The 21,910-nt window shown below is 44.6% G+C and overlaps 1 protein-coding gene across 7 annotated transcripts in view; it reads left to right on the forward strand.

Annotated features, from left to right (window-relative positions):
- The window catches only part of MBD5 (methyl-CpG binding domain protein 5), a 242,743-nt gene that overhangs the window by 169,674 nt on the left and 51,159 nt on the right, over positions 1–21,910 (forward strand). For all 7 annotated transcript variants that reach the window (XM_034785452.1, XM_034785449.1, XM_034785451.1 and 4 more), the window contains one exon: positions 4,796–6,931. In XM_034785452.1, the coding sequence (XP_034641343.1) occupies positions 4,796–6,931 (2,136 nt within the window). The remainder of the gene's footprint in view (positions 1–4,795; positions 6,932–21,910) is intronic.

Genomic DNA, 21,910 nt, shown 5'->3' on the forward strand with positions numbered 1-21,910 from the left:
AGTGGTGTAGTGGGGAGAGACTGGCAACTAGGATGAAGGCCCGGCCTGTCACTGCTCTGTGTGTGTGTGTGTGTGTGTGTGTGTGTGTGTGTGTGCTGGCCTTGGTGTGTGTGCTGGCCTTGTCGCTGGTAGGGTTGCCAGGCATCAGATTTACATCTGGAACGCCCACTCGAAAAGGGACCCTTGAAGCTCCAGTCAGCACAGCTGACCAGGCCGCTAAAACTCCGATTGGCTGCAGTGGGGCAGGCAGGTTCCATGCCCAACTCTGTGTGGCTCCCAGGAAGTGGCCAACATATCCCTCCGGCTCCTAGGCGGAGGGGTGGACAGGGGGGCTTTGCGTGGTGCCCTCGCCCACAGATGGCGCACTGAACGCTGGCTCCACAGCTCCCATTGGCCAAGGAATGGGCCAATGGGAGCTGAGAGGGTGGCACCTGCAGGTGGGGGCAGGGGGCAGAGCCCCGTGGCTGCCCCTCTGCTTAGGAGCCACAGGGACATGCCACTTCCCAGGAGCCAGGCAGACTTCCTCCGTCCCTGGGAAATGCCAGGGTCACTTGATGTTAGCACCACCTAGAGCCCGAACCCTCCCCCCCCCACGCCCCAACCTCCTGCCCCAGCTCGGAACCCCCTCCCGCACCCCCTGCCTAAGCCCCATCCCGCACTCTGAACCCCTCAGCCCCAGACCACAGCCCCATCCTGCACTCCAAAACCATCATCCTTGACCCCCCCCAGAGCCCTCACCCTTCCAACCCTATCTCAGAGCTAACCCTCCCACACTCTGAACCCCTTGACCCCAGCCTGGAGCCCCCTTCTGTACCCCAAACTTCATCCCAGAACCCTCACACCCCCCCCCCCCCCCCACACACACCCCAACCCTCTGCCCCATTCCGGAGCTCCCTCCCACACTCCAAACCCCTCGGTTCCACCCCTCAGCCCACACTCCATGCCCCTTGACCCCACCTCCCAGCCCAGAGCGCCCTCCTGCACCCCAATCCCCTGCCCCAGCCTGGTGAAAATGAGCAAGGGTGGGGGAGAGCAAGCAACGGCGGGAGGGGGGATGGAGTAAGCAGGGGCAAGGCCTCGGGGCAGGGGTGGGACAAGGGTGTTTGGTTTTCTGCAATTAGAAAGTTGGCAACCCTAGTCGCTGGGGAGGTGGGAATTTACTACTTGTCAATGGGGGGATTTATATTCACCTTTGCATATATTTGAATGTGCAGTCTCTCTTATCCAAATTAAATTTTGCATGCCAAGAATGCAGTGGTGCTCTGTAAGGTGAAATGAATGCAGTCTGAGGTGCTGAGGTGCAAATACCTAGAGTAAGCAAACTTGGCAGAAAGGCGTCCATACTTGTTTCTTCTGTTTATGATGCCATCCCTAAGGCAAAAAGAGGAAATAGAGGATTTAGAAAAAAATAGATATTGGTAGGTAGAAAAGGAAAACGATCTTTATCTATGTGTGAGAACTAGTACTGAGGCTGAAATTGGGACTGCCTAATTTATTATGCACTTACAGTATATTTGTAATACAAAAGTACACAGTTTGTATATGTACATGTGTACACACTTTAAATAAGGCCCCCCCACCCTGAAAAAAAAAAGAGAGCGAGAGAGTGCCCTTCCAACCCCCTACCTGGAACTCAAATCCTAACATATTGACCCTGTAGAGCAGAGATCGGCAACCTTTGCTGTAGAACCTTAATAAATAAATTCTACGATGACAACAACAATAACTTCATATCTGCAATTCAAAGGCAAAATAAATAATTTTATATTCACTTAATTGAAAGGATTTTTTTTAAACTTTTCAAAATTACTTATCTTTTTCATAGTAATATATCCATTCATTCTAAATAATTTGATCTGCTTTTTTTCTTTTTGTGTTTTTGGTATTCTAATGTCATATACTCAAAATATTGTTTAGTCCTACCATTGTGTACTTTCAGCATATTATTTTTAAAAGCTAATATTGATATATATGATTGCCTAGAATTAAAATATAAATATTAACAACCCATATGGTTTCTCAATTACAATTAGAAACAGAAAAGGTGACTTCAAATTTTAATGAAAAAAGATGATGCGTTTAAACTTATCGTTTTAATTTTACATTTAATAATCAATGTAGAAGGACTTTAAGAGCCAAATCATATGGCCCAAATAAAGGCCATGGAAAGCCCTGGGTTGTTCTGCTACATAGACATGTCTGCGTTGCAGCTGGAAGTTTGCCTCCTGGCCTGGGCAAACATACTCACCTTTGTCCTGCTTGAACTAGCACGCTTAAAACAGCAGTGTGGATGTTGCGGCAGGGATGCAGCTTAGGCTAGCCACCTGAGTTCAGACCTTCAGGGTTGGGCAGGCTTGGACTAAGGCAGCAAGCCCAAGCCGTCACTTGTGCAAGAACATCCACATTGCTATTTTAATTGAACTAGCTTAACCAGCGCTACCGTGAATCTTCCTACCTGGGGAAGGCACGCTTCCAGATGCTATGTGGACATACACCATGAGCAGTAAGTGTGGAAAAGGGCTTTTAGATGATTGGCCATAGTCCCTTACAGAGTGTGATGCAACGCTTCCATGGGTTATTGCAGCTCGGAGAGCAGCCAGATGCAGGACTGGGAAGATTCTATATCCGGCCTAGAGACTTTCCAGAATAATGCCCACTTTAATCAAGCTGCATATTGGGGAGAGAATTTAGCCCTGATTGCCTGTGATGGTTATTTTCATGGTTTCTTGTTTTATTTCAGGGGGAGCTGGAAGCAACCCATATGATTAGTTGCCTAGTGCATTATAAAAGTTTCTTGGGATTTTTTATTTTTACTTTTTTGAGACGCTTGAATGTCTGTTGTTTGCAATAGGTCTTTGAAATTTCACTCAGGTTTAACTGACTTATAGACTATTTAAAAATCACCATTTCCCTTCAGTTGTTTGTGTTCCACAGGAAAACTTTGGCATTGTGCCAAATAATAACTGCACACAAACATTCTAAAGAGTTCAGCCCAAGTCGCCGCTGAAGCAGCAACACAGTCATACACTGTACTGGGAATGCCTAGGAGCTGCAAGAGCAGCTATTGTGGCAACAATTGTGGAAGAGCTGGACTGGGAGCCACCACTTCCAGTATACTCCCAGAGCTGGCACATGACTCTGTCCCATATTTTTCCCTCATCAGCCATGAACAACCCTTACTGTTAGGGGAACACAGAGAGAGATGCAGGACATGCCGGTGGGAGCCGGATAGCTCCCCTCCCCCAGGTAAGCGCCACCCTGCACCCCAACTCTCTGCTCCCTCCCACACACCCAAACTGCTGCTGCTGGCCGCTGTAGAAGTCATGGAGGTCACAGAAAGTCATGGAATCCATGACCTCTGTGACAGACACACAGCCTTAATCATCATCAGGGTAAGCCCCTCAGGCCCAGTACATGGCTCTAGCAGCCCATCCCCTACTCCCATATGGAACAGGAGCCCCTCCTTTCTTGCGGAGCGGGGTGTGAGAGAGAGAGAGCGAACTGGGCACAGCATAGCCCACTGCACCCAGCTCATGATGCCAGATGCCCATTTTTCCTTTGGAATAACCACCTTCTGCTGCTGCCAGCTAACCTGCCTGTAATTAGAGTCATGGAATATCAGGGTTGGAAGGGACCTCATGCGGTCATCTAGTCCAACCCCCTGCTCAAAACAGGACCAATCCCCAGACGGATTTTTGCCCCAGATCCCTAAATGGCCCCCTCCAGGATTGAACTCACAACCCTGAGTTTAGCAAGCCAATGCTAACCCTCCCCCCCCCCAAAGGATAGTTAGTCTGGTAGCTGAAGTGATAGCAGCCTGTGCTGAGGTGCTGAAAGTTTGGGGGTCAAACCCTGATGATGATTAAGGCTGTGTGTCTGTCACAGAGGTTACAGAAGTCATGGATTCCATGACTTTCTGTGACCTCCATGACTTCTACAGCGGCCAGCAGCAGCAGTTTGGGTGTGTGGGAGGGAGCAGAGAGTTGGGGTGCAGGGTGGCGCTTACCTGGGGGAGGGGAGCTACCCGGCTCCCACTGGCATGTCCCTGCAGCTCCTAGCAGAGTGACCAGGGGGTCCACGCACTGCCTGCACCCACAGGTGCTGCCCCTGAAGCTCCCATTGGCTGCCGTTCCCAGCCAATGGGAGCTGCAGAGCCAGCGCTTGTGGCAGGAGCAGCGTGTGGAGCCCCCTTGGCCTCCCCTCCCCCTAGGGAGCCTGCCAGCCCCAAAAGCCCTCTCCCCTGCTCCCGGCACCAGCAAGGGTCCCAGGACGCCGTTTTAGTTAGGGGTATATTGTAAAAGTCAAGGACAGGTCACGGGCTGTGAATTTTTGTTTACTGCCCATGACCTGTCCATGACTTTTACTAAAAATACCCGTGACTAAAAGGTAGCCTTAATGATGATGTGTCATAGGGGGAGGGTCGTTACAGTTGCACAAAACATTGTTTTTACCTATCTTCTGGGGGCGGGGGATTATGAAACGATGTAGTTTTTTCTATGCCAAAAGAAAGCTATTTAAATAGTAGAGTCAAACACTTGAAAGTTAGGAAATGACTCATGACTGATTGCCCATGCAACTTCAGTTTTGCTTCTTTTGTCTTTAATTATATGATCGTTTACTATTTTTGAACAGGCAACCGTAAATCTGGGATTTCCTAACTTTTGAATATTTGCTTTGGAATCTAAATAACTTTTTCTTTGTTTTTATATGTGATAGCTATAGATGAATATGAATGTGTAAAACTTAATTTTTTAAACAAATTTCAAAATAGTAATTACTGTTTCTTTAATATCAGGTGCAACTCCAGTAGTACCTTCTCGAGCAGCAACTCCAAGATCAATGAGGAATAAGTCACATGAAGGAATTACAAATTCTGTGATCCCAGAATGTAAAACTCCTTTCAAGTTAATGATAGGGACATCCAATGCCATGGGTAGGCTTTATGTACAAGAAGTGACTGGAAGCCAGCAACAAGATCTTCATTCTGTCTATCCTAGGCAGAGATTGGGCAGTAATGATCATGGACAGAAGTCTCCATATCGTGGCAGTCATGGTGGAATGCCTAGTCCAGCTTCATCAGGATCACAGATATATGGAGATGGTTCAATCTCTCCTAGGACTGATCCACTTGGAAGCCCTGATGTTTTCACAAGGAACAATTCCAATTTTCATGGAGCACCCAACTCTAGTCCTGTTCACATGAACAGGACTCCTTTATCTCCACCTTCAGTAATGCTACATGGTTCTCCAGTTCAGTCATCTTGTGCAATGGCTGGAAGGACTAATATACCTCTTTCCCCAACCTTGACCACAAAAAGCCCAGTAATGAAAAAACCCATGTGTAATTTTTCAGCTAGTATGGAACTACCACGAGCAATGTTTCACCATAAACCACCCCAAGGCCCACCTCCACCTCCTCCACCTTCTTGTGCTCTTCAGAAAAAGCCATTAACATCAGAGAAGGATCCACTTGGCATTCTTGACCCTATTCCTAGCAAGCCAGTTAATCAGAATCCTGTTATCATTAACCCAACTACTTTCCATTCTAATGTCCATTCTCAGGTACCTGTAATGAATGTAAGCATGCCTCCTGCTGTTGTCCCTTTGCCAAGCAATCTCCCTTTGCCAACTGTAAAACCTGGTCACATGAACCATGGAAGTCATGTACAAAGAGTTCAGCATTCAGCTTCAACCTCCCTCTCTCCTTCACCAGTGACATCCCCAGTTCATATGATGGCATCTGGGATTGGAAGGATTGAGGCGTCTCCCCAAAGATCACGTTCATCTTCCACATCATCAGATCATGGAAATTTCATGCTGCCTCCAGTAGGACCACAGTCATCTTGTAGTGGTATTAAAGTTCCTCCCAGGTCACCAAGATCAACAATAGGGTCTCCAAGACCATCTATGCCATCAAGCCCTTCCACCAAGCCTGATGGACTTCATCAGTACAAGGACATCCCTAACCCAATAATTGCTGGAATGAGTAATGTACTAAATCCTCCAAGCAATGCAGTTTTTCCTACTGCATCTGCTGGAAGTGTTCCCCTGAAGAGTCAGCCTGGTTTGCTGGGAATGCCTTTAAATCAGATCTTGAATCAGCACAATGCTGCCTCTTTTCCAGCAAGTAGTTTACTCTCAGCAGCAGCCAAAGCACAGCTAGCAAATCAAAATAAACTTGCTGGTAACAACAATAGCAGCAGTAGTAATTCTGGAGCTGTTGCCAGTGGTGGCAACAATGAAGGACATAGCACTTTAAACACCATGTTTCCTCCTGCTGCCAACATGCTTCTACCAACAAGTGAAGGGCAAAGTGGTCGAGCAGCACTACGAGATAAATTGATGTCTCAGCAAAAAGACCCTTTGAGGAAAAGGAAACAACCAACTACCACAGTATTGAGTTTGCTTAGGCAGTCTCATTTGGATAGTTCTGGAGTTCCTAAACCTGGATCTGATTTGATAAGAAAGCAAAATCAAGGTTCATTTCCCATCAGTTCTATGTCTCAGTTACTTCAGTCCATGAGTTGTCAAAGCTCTCATATGAGCAGCAATAGTACCACTGGTTGTGGGAGCTCAAATACTGTTTTGCCTTGTTCTGCTAACCAGATGCATTTTACAGACACCAATATGAACTCTGGCACTCTTCAGAATTCATTGACACAGAGCTTACCTTTAAGAGGGGAAGGTATGCACTGCCAGAATGCAAACACTAACTTTGTCCATGGTACTAGCCCAGGCCCAAACAATCACCTTGCAGGCTTAATAAATCAGATGCAGGCTAGTGGGAACTGTGGGGTGCTCAGTCAGTCAGGAATGGCTTTAGGAAATTCATTACATCTGAACCCACCTCAGTCAAGAATCCACGCATCCTCCACTCCACTGATACCAAACAGCATTGTTAGCAGCTGTAATCAAACAAGTCCTGAAGCAGGTAGGTTTCCTTTTAAAAGAGTACCCGAATGTCTGACAGTTTTGCACTATGTTATGAATTGTTTCTAAATGTATATTTTCATTTAATCATATAGGCATAAAATGTATGCCTGTCTCAGACTGATTACCAGATAAAAACACAATCAGACTAAGACAAAAACAGCAGTAGAATAAAATCAGCTTTTCTTTACACCAAAGCATCACCTGGAGTGCCCCCCGCCCCATTAACTCCTACAAAACTCTAATCCTCCCAGTAGATAAAATCTATATACCTGTCCAGGCTGATAAAAACCTCAGCTGTCCCCAGACATATGCCCAAATAGATCCGTTTTGTAGCATATCCAAAAGGTCAACAGATTTGGACTATTTAAGACCAAGGGGAGTGAGTTTCTAATTTATGGGGCTGTGGTAGTATGGCACAGGAGGCAGAGAAAGTTCTCAAGTGATCAGGTCTCAATATGATTAGAGTTTTATATGTCCTAAGCAACACCTTTCAAGTCTACCCAGAAATCCACAAGCAGCCAAAGCAGACTCTGGAGCACTGCTCATGGTCATGGCAAGATACGCTTAATAAGCAGACCACTGCCTTCTACATCAGCTTCAGTTGCTGGGTTGATTTAAGAGGAAGCCCCATGTAGAACACATTTAAGTAGTCTAATCAACGAAAACTTGAATAAAGGTAGCAAGGTCCATATCCAAGAGTGCAGGTTGTAACCTCCTGACCAGACACAGATGGGAAAAAATACCATCATGGATTGGTAACAAGATCCCAAAATTGCCGTTAACTGACAAGCGGCACCCTCAGTAACAGAAGCCAACATAATCATTTTCACATTCTGTGGCTGCTTCTCCCAACCTAACAACACCATCTGAGTCTTCTTTGGATTGAGCCTCTGTCAATTCATTCAAATCAATGCCCAGTCACTACCCAATACTGCAAAAGAATCTCAGCCGCATCTTCTGTGTTGGATAAAATGGAGATAGAGAGCCAAATATCAGCAAACTGAAAACACTTCCATCCCTCCCTTTCAGTAATATTCCCTGTATGTATTGAGCACTGATGGCATTAAGTCCTTTGTCTAATGATTGACCAATTCCAATCCTCCATAACGCGTTGTTTCGCTAGGGGATGATAAATATCTTTTGATTTTGAAGTAATTCCGTTTCCTCTAAGTTATTTAGCAGACAGGCCTTGGAATTATACAGACCTGAACTTTCTAAACATGTTCTAGAACTAGTAAGCTGGTACTAAAAGTTAGTAGTCCATCTGCACTTCTGTGTTATTTTTAGGATCACCCACTACCATACCATGCCTCTATAGTTTTTTGTCAGTCACAGCAGGATGATAGCTCTTGTATAAGAAGTTAGGAAGTGTCAGACATATACAGTCTATACCAATGTACAAGAGAGATTTAGCCAAAGAAGTGTGCTGTGGATTTTGGATACTTTGCTTTATTTGAGTTTAGTTTTGTGGGGGATTTTTGGTTTGTTTTTTACATATTTTAGTTGCTAATTCACTGTGAAACAGTTACTCCGAACTTGGTTTTATATGCCAGTTTGAGTGATGAGTAGTCCTAATGTTTACTAATCAGAAACTAGTTACTGTGGTAAACAGTTGGAAGAATCAACAAGAACTAGATAGCTGGCTATTTGCCTGTGCTTTTAATAATACTTTAGATCACAGAGGGTCAGCTTTTTCCACCCTAACTCATGTTTTCTTATTCCACAAATAGCACCTTTTATTTCAAGGTACTCTTAAGCATAAGGATGACAAAATTTGGCTCTAAAAGTGAAATAAATCTAAAAAAAATCCAATTTAATATTCATGCTGTTTCCTTTTTGCATTTCTCTCAGCTTGAGCAATGAAAATCTATTAAGTCAATTTCATTTTTCTGGTTCTCAGTGCTGTAATATTTTGATTACAAACACTGTTCAAAAGCAACTGAAGTATAGAGGGAGCTGGCAAAACCCCCTACATATAGATTATCTATCACTTTCCATTACAAAAGTTCCTAACTCCTCCATTGCTTGGAGCAAGCCTTTGAAATTAGGTCATGGAATTTCCTTGAGGCTGGGGCCAGGCCTTTTCTGTTCATCCCTTGAAATCTTGTTTAAATTTGGCTATTATAAGGTGTTGAAAATTGTCATTTCCCATCTCTGATTTGTGGTGCTCAGCGTAATTTTGCAGCATAACAAAATCTCTGTATAATCTAAGACTGGGCCACTACAGCCACCCTCAAGCAGAAACTGCCCAGCTGTGGCTGAAAGAGCGGAGGGATGAGAAAGGGGAAAAGTGAGCTGTGCTAGCAGAGCCACATCCTGGAAGACTGCAGCACGTGCCCCCTTTTCGAGGATACCATTTGGAGCAGGAACTCGCCACCCCTTGCCATGGACACTAGAGTTCTAGATTCACTTTTTCTGATCACTAACGTTAATATTTCCATACCCTTCACATCACATCTCTCACTATTAATCAGTGCTTCCTACCCCATTGCAAGTTGACACAAGTTGAAGATAGATCCCAGCTCTCTAATGCGGCCGCTCCAAATTACAGTCACTAAGCCCCACTGCCTCTCAGAAATAAACTACCATATCTTTGTCCTTGGCTATGGTGCCTGTAAAACAGGGCATAGATAACCCACTGTATCACTATGTGGTGCATCCTCCTATAGTGGCTGGTTCACACAGGCTAACAGCTTTCTCTTGCTGCTAGCTAATACAGTTAGTCCAGTAGCTCTAGTTGTGGACCTCTGTGCTGCAGTACTGAAGATGCAGGGTTCAAATCCTGATCATGATGCATGTGTTTGTTGTAAATTGTGGATGATAATACTTTCTTATCTGCCAAGGGAGTTGTGAAGCTAAATTTATTATCTCTTGAGGGAATTCTGAAGATTAAATTTATTTGGGAAAAAAAATTATTACATATTCAGTATGTGGTTTGGATGGTGTGCAGTGAATAATGCATCGGGCTACATATTGACTGAGAAAATATAACTGCCTTATTTCCAGAGCACTGTCCATCCTCTGCACTGATTGAGGCTGGGGTCTTGTGGAAAAAATTGTGTGTGATCGTATAATTAAAGACTGCATCATAGTCCATGTGCATAAAGGGGCATTACCTAGTTTCTAAATGGTTTTGCTACCCAAATAACTTTCTTTTAATGTAGTTTTTGTATGCAGTTGAAACATAACAATTAATGGAACATTTTAAATGGCTTTAGGTTTTGAAAAAGTTTGAGGTTTGAAATAGTAACAAGGTGGAAGAGACTAGCATCCGAGGGGGAGGGGGTGGAAGGGGAGCGTGCAGTCCGTTACGTGAATGCACCAAGAGATTTATATAACAAATTAAAGAAAGCAATGTGCATAATATGATTCTAACCAGGAGGAACCATTTACACTCATCTAGAAAGGTGGTGTTACACATTTTTAACTCTTTTTCCACATTTTGTCATACATTCTCTGGTTAGGATGTTAACAGGTCATATTACTGTCCAATATCCTTAACAAATGAGGGCTGAAAGATTCAGGCAAAACTTCCTGCTTGAAGGATAGAACAAATTCTTCCAGAGTTAACCCATGTCCATCAGGTCAATGTTGTTATTCATTTACTCTTTGTGCAACAGTCTCACCTAGAGGTCCTGACTGAGTTCAGGACCCTGTTGAACTAGGCAATGTCCAAATACAGAGTTAGAGATGATCCCTGTCCTAAAAAGCTCACAATTTAAAGAGACAAAGAATAGTAGAAAACAATATTATTTTCATACTCATTTTACAACTGGGACTGAGGTGCAGAGATGAAGTGACTTGCCTATAGTGGTGTTTGATCTCAGAGTATGAGAGAGACAAGGTAGGTGAGGTAATATTTTTTATTTTACCAACTTCTGTTACTACCTCACCCACCTTCACTTGCCTGTAGTCATACAGCAAAACTGTGGCCGAGCCAACAATTGAACACAGAGCTCCTAAGGTTCAGTCTAATACCTTAACCACAAGACCATCCTTCCTCTCTGAATATGAAGGTGTTATTAATTGACTTAATAATCACCACATCAATCGTCTACGCCATTAGATGTGGCCACAACTCTTAAAAAAGGAAGGCCTTGATAGGGTGAGCTGGAAGCACTTATTTGTTACTGTAAAGTTTATGGTAGGTGAAGAATTTTGCAGGTGGGTTTTATTTCCCTATATCGATGTAGGTGCCTCTGTTCTTGAATGTTCGTTCCGAATAAGCGCTAACAAATTTTAAAGGGACTCAGGAAAGCCAGCCCCCATCTCCCTGAGTTGTTGACTGAGGGCTTGTCTTCACTACTGGGGTAACTCAACCTAAGTTACGCTACTCCAGCTACATGAATAACGTAGCTGGAGTTGATGTAGCCTAGGTCGACTTACCGCGATGTCTTCACTGCGCTGCGTCAATGGGAGAGACTTACCTTACTCTTCTCAGAGAGCTGGATTACCGGGGTCGACTGGAGAGGGCTCTGCCGTCGATTTAACGGGTCTTCTCTTGACCCACTAAATCAACACCTGCTGCATCGATTGCAGCAGCATCAATCTCCCCATAGCGAAGACAAGCCCTCAGACCTCTCTCTAGGTCCTCACATCCAGACTAAGTCTTTCTGCATAACGTAAGATACAGCCTTTCCTATCCATGCACAAAATATAAACTCTTGTCCAGGCTCTCATCATGTTGCATCTTGATTATTGCAACATCCTTACCTCTTGACAAATGCAATCTTGAACCACTTGTATCTATTTCAGAATGCTGCTGCAAAAATCATTTCCCTAGCCCATCTCTTTAACCATATCACCTTCTCTTTGCATCTCTCCATTGGCTCCCTTTTTGCTATCATAGCAAACTTAACCTCTTTCTCTTCACTTTAAAGGCTCTTCACAACCTATCCCCATCCTAGCTATCATCTCTTATTTAGTATCAGAAGGCCAGCTCTCACCTGCGATCAGCCCCTGATGCCAGTCTTCGCTGTCCACTTGTTAAATTTTCAAACAAGCACCTTTGTGCTTTCTCCCATGTTGCCCCTCATGCTTTAAAGAAATTCCTCCATTAGCATCAACCAAAGTAACTCATTATCCTCCTTTAGATCTCTTCTTAAAACTCTCCTCTACCGTGAAGCCTACAAAATACTGACAACAGTTAGGTTGCTGGAGTGCAGAAACCACTGCCTGTGATGCTGACCAATACTGTCTCATTGTTACCTTGTACTCCCCTGTCTCTCTGTCTATCCATCCATTTTCTCTTATAATTAAGAGAAAGCAGGAAAAGAACTATTTGTCCTGTGTTTCTACAGCACCTAGCACAGCAGAGTCCTGGTCTATGGCTGGGGCTCCTCAGTGCTATTATAATACAAATAAATAACAACAAGGCAGCTGAACTGAGAAAAACTGTTATATCAGTAGAACTGGAGGCAAGGAATGCAAGGATATTCATATATATATAGATATTACAGTCATGTAATGCAGATTTATATTTTTAAATCAGAAACAGTAACTATGAAAGTGTGTATAAGCCCTTTTAAGGTTTGCGAGAGGAACTCTCCTGGATCTCTAATGCCTGTGGGAATGAGGACATGGTCACTGAGTCCGGGGAGAGAAATGGGTCTCAGACAAGATTTTTGTTTAAAAAAAAAAAAATAGAAAGAAACAAGTAAAAGGCCCATGCTACTGACTCATGTTACATGACCAGAATGGGCTAAGATTGCCCTCAATAGGCAGTTCCCAGTTGGCCTCTTTCTCAGATGTAGGAGCACAGGCTCTCTGGGAAGTATTTAAACCCTGCCTTTTGGCCTATTGGAGAAAGATCGGGAAGGAAGCATACCTTACTGTTGGATCTCTCCTGAAAGCTATGGGCAAGAAAAACTAATTTTCCTTAGGGTCTTTTGGTATAATCCTTTTGATTTATAATGGGGTTTTGAGGCAGACACCTCTAATAGGTGTCTGAGCTAAATTCTTATATGCTGTGGTAACGTTTTACTGCTTTTTCATTAGTGAGTTGAAAAAAGCGTCAGACAGGGAACATAAGAACCTAAGAATGTCCATACTGGGTCAGACCATCAGGCCCAGTATCCTGTCTTCTGACGGTGGCCTGTGCCAGATGCTTCAAAGGGAACGAACAGAACAGGGCAATTTCGAGTGATCCATCTTCTGTCATCCAGTCCCAGCCTTTAGCAGTCGGAGGTTTAGGGACACCCAGAGGATGGGTTGCCTCCCTGGCCATCTTCGTTAATAGCCAGTGATAGACCTATCCTCCATTAACTTATCTAATTCTTTTTCTGAACCCAGTTATACTTTTGGTCTTCACTACATCCTCTAGCAATGAGTTCCACACGTTGACAGTGCATTGTGTGAAGAAATACTTCCTTTTGTTTGTTTTAAACCTGCTGCCTATTAATTTCATTGCGTGATCCCTGGTTCTTGTGTTATCTGAAGGGGTAAATAACACTTCCCTATACATTCTCTCCACACCATTAATGATTTTTTTAGACCTCTACTATATCCCCACTTAGTTATTTCTTTTCCAAGCTGAATAGTCCCAGTCTTTTTTATCTTTCTTATTTATGGAAGCTATTCCATAACACTAATCATTTTTGTTGTCCTTCTCTGTATCTTTTCCAATTCTAATATATCTTTTCTGAGATGGGGTGACCGGAACTGTACACAGTATTCAAGGTGTGTGGATGTACCATGAATTATATAGTGACATGATGTTTTCTGTCTTTTTAGCTATCTCTTTCCTAATGGTTCCTAACGTTGTTAGCTTTTTTTGATTGCCACTGCACATTGAGCAGACGTTTTCAGAGAACTATCCAAAATGATTCCAATATCTTTCTTGAGTGTAACAGCTAATTTAGACACCCATCAGTTTTAATTCGATTTAAACCAAAGCAAAAAGGTAAAAGAGAAATTCCCTCAATGTTACTTTGGTAGCTGTTTAAGCTTATTATGAGTGTGATGAAGGTAGACCAGTTTCCATGTGGTCCCTTGTTTCATGTCAGGCTTGATGCCTTTGAAACCCCTATTTAAAGAGTCTTCAGTGTCATGGGTTATTAATGAGGTCCAGACTAAACTGGGGAAAGCTGTTTTTATCTTCTCTATACCTGTGATCTTACATTTCTTGTATGGAAGTTCATTTTCTTAGTGGCAGTGAGGTCAGTTTGTAGAGTGAATATGCTTTGAGTTCCATTGACTGATGTAGAGGCCTGCAACGGGACTGGAATCCTGTGGATCCCACACAACCCGCTGCCATAATAGTGGGAGCAGATAAAATGTTTGTTGTGGGCTGGATTGGGTAGGGAAAAAAACAGACTGCAGTAATTTGCGGGAAAACACTAAATTTCCTGTCAGTTTGTTCATAAATAGAATTTCAACAATGTAAAGCAAGTTTTTTTAATAAAGGTTTTATTAACTATATTTTAAGCGAGGGATAGAAAGAGATTTGATATCTATTATAAAAGGGGCTAAAGTTTTTTTTTTTTTTTTTTTTTTACACATAGTTTAAGCAAGATTCATTTTATTCTTTTAGTGGTAAAAATTGTGCCTGAATTCCGTTTATATTTATATATATATATATATAAAAAAATAACCGACCATGGTGTGGTTGGGTTGTTTTTTGTCTGTTTGTTTGTTTGTTTTTGTATCATGGAGGAATCTGTCTCTTGTGGGATTTGTGGGATCTATGTTTTTTGCAGGTGGGAGCAAGATAAAAATGCAAGAAACAATGCAGGAGGCAGGACAGGATCAGGATTAAAAAAAAAAATAGATCCATGCAGGGATCTAGACTGATCCACCTTATACCAAATTGTACAAAGAGGAGTTGGGGCTCGGTACCGCTGTTCAACTGATAATCCTTCCAAGCATACTAACAAGAGTTTTATTTCAATGAGCTAATTATCTTGCCAACCTATTTAACATACTTGTACTGTATTCCCATCGAGGTGAGTTCCTTCTCCACAAGCCTGATTTTAGAAGGTCCCTTTTTTTTTTTATATGGAGTGGATAGGAGTCCACCCATGTTTTTGTTTCGTTTGGCACTAGTATGATAAATACGAGGGGGTCAACAAGCATGTGGACCAGTATGAGCCAGTAGATAAAGTGTACTTAGATTTTCAGAAAGCCTTTGAGAAGGTCCCTCATCAAAGGCTCTTAAGCAAAGTAAGCTGTCATGGGATAAGAGGAAAGGTCCTCTCATGGATCAGTAACTGGTTAAAAGATAGGAAACAAAGGATAGGAATAAATTGTTCTCGGAATGGAGAGAGGTAAATAGTGCTGTCCCCCAGGGGTCTGTACTGGGCCCAGTCCTATTCAATATATTCATAAATGATCTGAAAAAAAGGGGTAAACAAACAAAGTGAGGTGGCAAAATTTGCAGATGATACAAAGCTACTCAAGATAGTTAAGTCCAAAGCAGACTGCAAAGAGCTATAAAGTATGGCTGTCGATTAATCGCAGTTAACACATGCAATTAACTAAAAAAATTAACTGCAATTTTAAAAATTGCGATTAATCGCACTGTTAAACAATAGAATACCAATTGAAATGTATTAAATATTTTTGGATGTTTTTCTACATTTTCAAATATATTGATTTCAGTTACAACACAGAATACAAAGTGTACACTGCTTACTTTATATTATTTTTATTACAAATATTTGCACTGTAAAAATGATAAATACTATACTGTAGTGCAATCTCTATCTTGAAAGCGTAACTTACAAATGTAGATTTTTTTTCTTATATAACTGCTCTCAAAAACAAAACAATGTAAAACTTTAGAGCCTACAAATCCACTCAGTCCTACTTCTTGTTCAGCCAATCGCTAAGACAAACGTTTACATTTACGGGAGATACTGCTGCCTGCTTCTTATTTACAATGTCACCTGACAGTGAGAACAGGCATTCACATGGCACTTTTGTAGCCAGCGTTGCAAGGGATTTTTGCGTGCCAGATATGCTAAACATTCATATGCCCCTTCATACTTCAGCCACCATTCCGGAGGACATGCTTCCATGCTGATGATATTCATTAAAAAAATAGTGCATTAATTAAATTTCTGACTGAACTCCTTGGGGGAGAATTGTATGTCCCCTCCTCTGTTTTACCCGCATTCTGACATATATTTCATAACAGTCTCGAATGATGACCCAGCACATGTTCATTTTAAGAACACTTTCACTGCAGATTTGACAAAATGCAAAGAAGGTACCAATGTGACGTTTCTAAAAATAGCTATAGCACTCAACCCAAGTTTTAAGAATCTGAAGTGCCGTCTAAAATCTGAGAGGGATGAGGTGTGGCGCATGATTTCAGAAGTCTTAAAAGAACAGCACTCAGATGCGGAAACTACAGAACCCGAACCACCAAAAAAGAAAATCAACTTTCTGCTGGTTGCATCTGACTCAGATGATTAAAATAAACATGCATCAGTCCGCTCTGCTTTGGATCATTATTGAGCAGAACCCATCATCGGCATGGATGCATATCCTCTGGAATGGTGTTTGAAGCCTGAAGGGACATATGAATCTTTAGTGCATCTGGCAAGTAAATATCTTGCGACGCTGGTTACAACAGCGCCATGCGAACACCTGTTCTCACTTTCAGGTGACATTGTAAACAAGAAATGGGCAGCATTATCTCCTGCAAATGTAACCAAACTTGTTTGTCTGAGCGATTGGCTGAAGTAGGACTGAGTGGACTTGTAGGCATTAAAGTTTTACATTATTTTATTTTTGAATGCAGTTATTTTTTTGTACATAATTCTACATTTGTAAGTTCAACTTTCACGATAAAGAGATTGCACTACAGTACTTATATTAGGTAAATTGAGAATACTATTTCTTTTGTTTTTTTACAGTGCAAATATTTGTAATAAAAGATAAATATAAAGTGAGCACTGTATAGTTTGTATTCTGTGTTGTAACTGAAATTAATATTTTTGAAATGTAGAAACATCCAAAAATATTTAAATAAATGGTATTCTATTATTGTTTAACAGTGCGATTAATCATGTGATTAATCGCAATTATTTTTTTTAATCATGTGATTATAATTTTTTTAATCGCTTGACAGCCCTACTACATAGTGATCTCACAAAACTGAGTGACCGGGCAACAAAATGGCAGATGAAGTTCAATGTTGATAAATGCACAGTAATGCACATTGGAAAACATAACCCCAAATATACATATACAATGATGGGGTCTAAATTAGCTGTTACCACTCAAGAACTATCATTGTGGATAGTTCTCTGAAAATATCCACTCCATATGCAGCAGCAGTCAAAAAAGCTAACAGAATGTTGGGACAAAAAATATCATATTGCCTCTATATAAATCCATAGTATGCCCACATTTTGAATACCTTGTGCAGATGTGGTCGCCCCATCTCAAACAAGATGTATTGGAATTGGAAAAGTTTCAGAAAGGGCAACAAAAATGATCAAGGGTATGGAACAGCTTCTGTATGAGAAGATATTAAAAAGATTGGGACTTTTCAGCTTGGAAAAGAGACGTCTAATGGGGGATATGATAACGGTCTATAAAATCATGACTGGTGTTGAGAAAGTAAATAAGGAAGTGTTATTTACTCCTTCTCATAACAGAAGAACTAGGAGTCACCAAATGAAATTAATAGGCAGCAAGTTTAAAACAAATAAAAGGAAGAATTTCTTCACACAATGCACAGTCAACCTGTAGAACTCTGTCAGAAGATGTTGTGAAGACAAAGACCATAACAGGGTTCAAAAAAGAACTAGATAAATTCATGAAGGATAGGTCCATCAATGGCTATTAGCCAGGATGGGCAGGGATGGTGTCCCTAGCCTCCGTTTGCCAGAAGCTGGGAATGGATGACAGGATGGATCACTTGATAATTACCTGGTCTGCTCATTCCCTCTGAGGCACCTGGCATCTGCCACTGTCAGAAGACAGGATACTGAGCTAGATGGACCTTTGGTCTGACTCAGTATGGCCATTCTTATGTTATGTTGATAGGTTCTGCTGTTAAAAGAAAACCATGTGAGAGTGTCTTTCTCGTAGTATTTCTCAGCCTGGCCTTCAGGACTCCTTCTAATATTCACACCCTCTGAGCAACATTAAATACTTGACATTTTAAAAAAATAGAAGTTTTTCCTTTTTTCTAAATATGGAATATCTTCTTTGAGTGCTTGCTCATGTTGATTCCATTGTAGGTGTGTGCGTGCCCGGATGTGCGGTCGTGAGAGACTTTTGTCTTAGCGGTATCCATAGGGTCAGCTGTGGCACTCTCTGAAGTGCCGCGCTCATGCAGCAGTATAGCAGGTGCCGTCGGCCCGGCACCCTCTGAGTTCCTTCGTACCGCTCGGGGTGGTCAGTTGGAACTCCTCTGTCCCTTGCTTTGCAGGCGGTCAGCGGTTTTTCTTCGAACTTAGCCTTGTGCTTCTAGCTGTAAATAGTTTAATCATTTGTTAGTTAAGTACCTGTTAAGCATTTAGTTAGTGTCCCGGCAGGGACTTTGCCCCAGGCGGGGCATGCCCCGTTCTCCAGGTTTCAAGCCCTGCTCTTCATGTAACAGGCCCATGCCTATTTGTGACTCACATGAGAGTTGTCTACAGTGCCTTGAGGAATTCCACATAAAGGAGCGCTGTTGCATCTGCCAGAACTTTCATCCTCGGACACAAAGAGAGCGTGACGTGCACCTCAGGACCCGCCTGATGCAGGCTGCCCTACGCCCAGCTTCGGAGTCATCACGGCCTGAACCGGCACCCAGCACATCCACTTCGGTGCATAGCGCATCCCCTTCGCCGGTGCCAAAGAAGAAGATGCCACTGAGCAAGCCTGACCAAGGGGCACTGGGCAAAGGACCCTGCTCGGGCCTTACGCCCACTCTGGCCCCGCAAAAGGGCTCAGCCCTGGGGAGTTCCTCCCCCCGAAAGGACCTGCCACTGACTCCAGGGAGTGATAAAGGGCCCAAGCCGACAGCGCAGTCAATACCCTCTGAGCCCCCGGCACCTGGTGAGCTAAGAGCGCCTCTGCCGCAGCCAGCGCCACATGCGGCAATGGAACTGGCTAAGACTCCCCATGAGGGCAAGCCCACCAGCAAGGCCTCACACAAAACAAGCAAGCGCCACTGGTCTCTGGAGCCAAGACAGAGCCCTGGGTTGCCACATTCTTGGTCTCCACATCAGCCCAGGTCTCTGGCTCGCCGCTACGAGTCATCGTCACTGCCCTCCCTGTCTTCAGGCCAGGTGTTGACGATCTCCCTGGCACCAGTCTTCGTCGCATTGTTGGTCACCGTTGCTGAGACCGCGAGGTCACTCCCTGACATGGTGCTGCTCACCCTACTTCCAACGCCGGTCGGACCGTTCCTGGCACCGGTCACCGGCAGCAACAGTGAGCTGCCAGACCCAAGCCTCCACAGCCTCACCTTGTTCACTGGAGGGTGATGACCTCTTCAGCTCGAAGGCACAGTTCAGCCCCTCGTCCGGACAGCATCGTGATTGGGCTCCGGAGGACGTGTCCGTGGCATTGGTGCTGATCTGGCAGCTGGGCCAGTGACCGACCCAATGGCCTTATTGGAATGCCTAGGACATTCCCATCATGTCATTGCCCCACTCCCACCAGCCTTCGGTCGCCAGGCATGCCAAAGTCGGCACCCATGGCACTGATAGCAGAGGGTTTAGTGCAGGATGCTCCAGCAGCCACTGCGGGTGAGGAGCCGATATCCACCCCAAGGCCCTCTCTGACAGGTGAGGACACCGCCAGACCTCCCCTGGTCGTCCAATCATCCTCTTCCTCTCCAGATGAGGTGGTGGCAGGCCCTTCGAGAGCTAGTCCGCTGGACGATTTTAAGTGGCTTCCAACCTGGGCCTCAAGGCGGAGGAGATGGCGGAGTAGTCGAACACATTGTTTTATGTGCTCTCAGCGTCCGCCCCAGCCCATGTCGTGCTCCTGGTACACAAGGGGGTCCTGAATGTTGCCAAAATCATCTGACAAACCCCGTCCTCCATCCCGCCCACCTCTAAGAGGATGGAAAAGAAGTACTTTGTCCCTGCAAAAGGGTTCGAGTACTTGTACATCTACCCACCACCAGGATCATTGGTTGTCTCGGCGGCCAATGAGAGGGACAAACAGGAGCCCACCAGTTCCACCCGTAAAAATAAGGAGGCCAAGAGGCTGGATTTGTTTGGTCACAAAATTTATTCTACGGCCAGCTCCAGTTTCGGGTGGTAAATCACCAGGCCCTCTTGGGTCGCTATAAGTTGTGGGACTCTCTCCTCAAGTTCAAAGAGATGGCCCAGGAGTACTCCCTCCAAATGGCCTGGGACATGGCCGATTCAGCTGCCCGGGTGGTCGCCTTGACGGTGGTCATGCAGTGCAGTTCCTGGCTCCAGACCGCTGGCCTGTCCCAGGACATGCAGGCCTCTATTCAGGACCTCCCATCTGATGGTGTTCTCTGATCAAACAGATGTGCATCCGCATGGCCTGAAAGACACACAGGCAACCTTCTGCTCTCTGGGGATGCACACTCCTCAGGTGTCGAGACAGCCATTCCGGCCTCCTCCGCCACCTCGACAATGGCAGCCTCTACAAGGGCCTCTAAGGAAACTGGACATTGGGTTCAGCCGCTGCCACCCTTCGTAGTCCCAGTCTCCTGCACATCCTGGCCCAAAGAAGCACTGGGGGGCCAGAAGTGCTCATTTTGAGGGTGCGCTCGGGAATGACACACCAGTCAACTGCCCAGATCCTTTCAGTTTTTTCCTCAACAGCCTTTTCCCCTACTGCTCAGCCTGGTTGTGGGTTATGTCAGACTGCTGGGTCCTGGACATAGTGGCTCGGGGCTACACCCTGCAATTCCTGGCCACCCCTCCCTTCCATCCCCCCACTTCCCCATCCTTCTTCCAGGACCCTTCTCACGAGCAAGTCCTTGTTCAGGAGGTCGAGAAGCTCCTAAGCTTGGGAGCTGTGGAGGAGGTTCCTCGAGACATGGAAGGAAGAATATTCTACTTCCTAATCCCGAAGGCAAAAGAGGGCCTCAGACCCATTTTGGACCTGCGGGGCCTCAATAAGTCTCTTAAGAAGTTGGAAGTTCCACATGGTCTCCCTGGCCTTCATCATCCCTTCCCTGGATTCGGGGGGAACGCTGGGGGTGCAGGTGTACGCCGCTCTTGTCTTAAAGGATTCTTACTTTCATGTCTCCATATTCCCAAGACACAGGCATTTCCTGCATTGCATGGTGGCTGGGTGCCACTTCCAGTTCACTCCAGCACTACCCTTTGGCCTGTACTTGGCCCGGAGTGTTCACAAAATGCATGGCGCCGATGGTGACTTTCCTGAGGCGTCAAGGGGTCCAGATCTTCCCGTATCTTGACAACTGGCTCATTAAGGGCAGGTCTCTGGAGGAGGTGCACGGGAGCCTTGATTTGTTGTGCTCCACCTGCAGTGACCTGGGCCTGTTAATAAATACAGAAATATCCATGTTAACGCCAGTCCGACGCGTAGAGTTAATCGGAGCAGTTCTCGACTCTACGCGGGCCATGGCCTTCCTGCCAGAAGTGCATTTCAAGGCGATGACAGACTTGATCTCCCTCATAAAGAGCCAACCACTCACCACAGCCCAAACATGCCTGTGACTGATAGGCCACATTCCACATACACATACGTCGTCAGCCACGCCCGGCTTCATCTGAGGCCTCTGCAAGCGTGGCTGGCCTCAGTCTATATTTCCAACAGGCACCCCTAGATCGAGTGGTCATGGTGCTGAGCCACGTCCTCTTGTCTCTGGACTGGTGGCGGGATTCTAAGTTGGTGCTGCAAGGAGTCCCCTTTGGAATCCCATCTCCGTCGTTCACCCTGGTCTCTGATGCATCGGATCTGTGCTGGGGAGCCAATCTGGGCGAGCTCAACCCCCAGGGCATCTGCCTACAACACGAGCTAGGCCTTCATATTAATGTCAGGGAGCACAGAGCAATTCACCTGGCCTGCCAGGCTTTCC

Source organism: Trachemys scripta, chromosome 11 (assembly GCF_013100865.1).
Source record: "Trachemys scripta elegans isolate TJP31775 chromosome 11, CAS_Tse_1.0, whole genome shotgun sequence".
Lineage (NCBI taxonomy): Eukaryota > Metazoa > Chordata > Testudines > Emydidae > Trachemys > Trachemys scripta.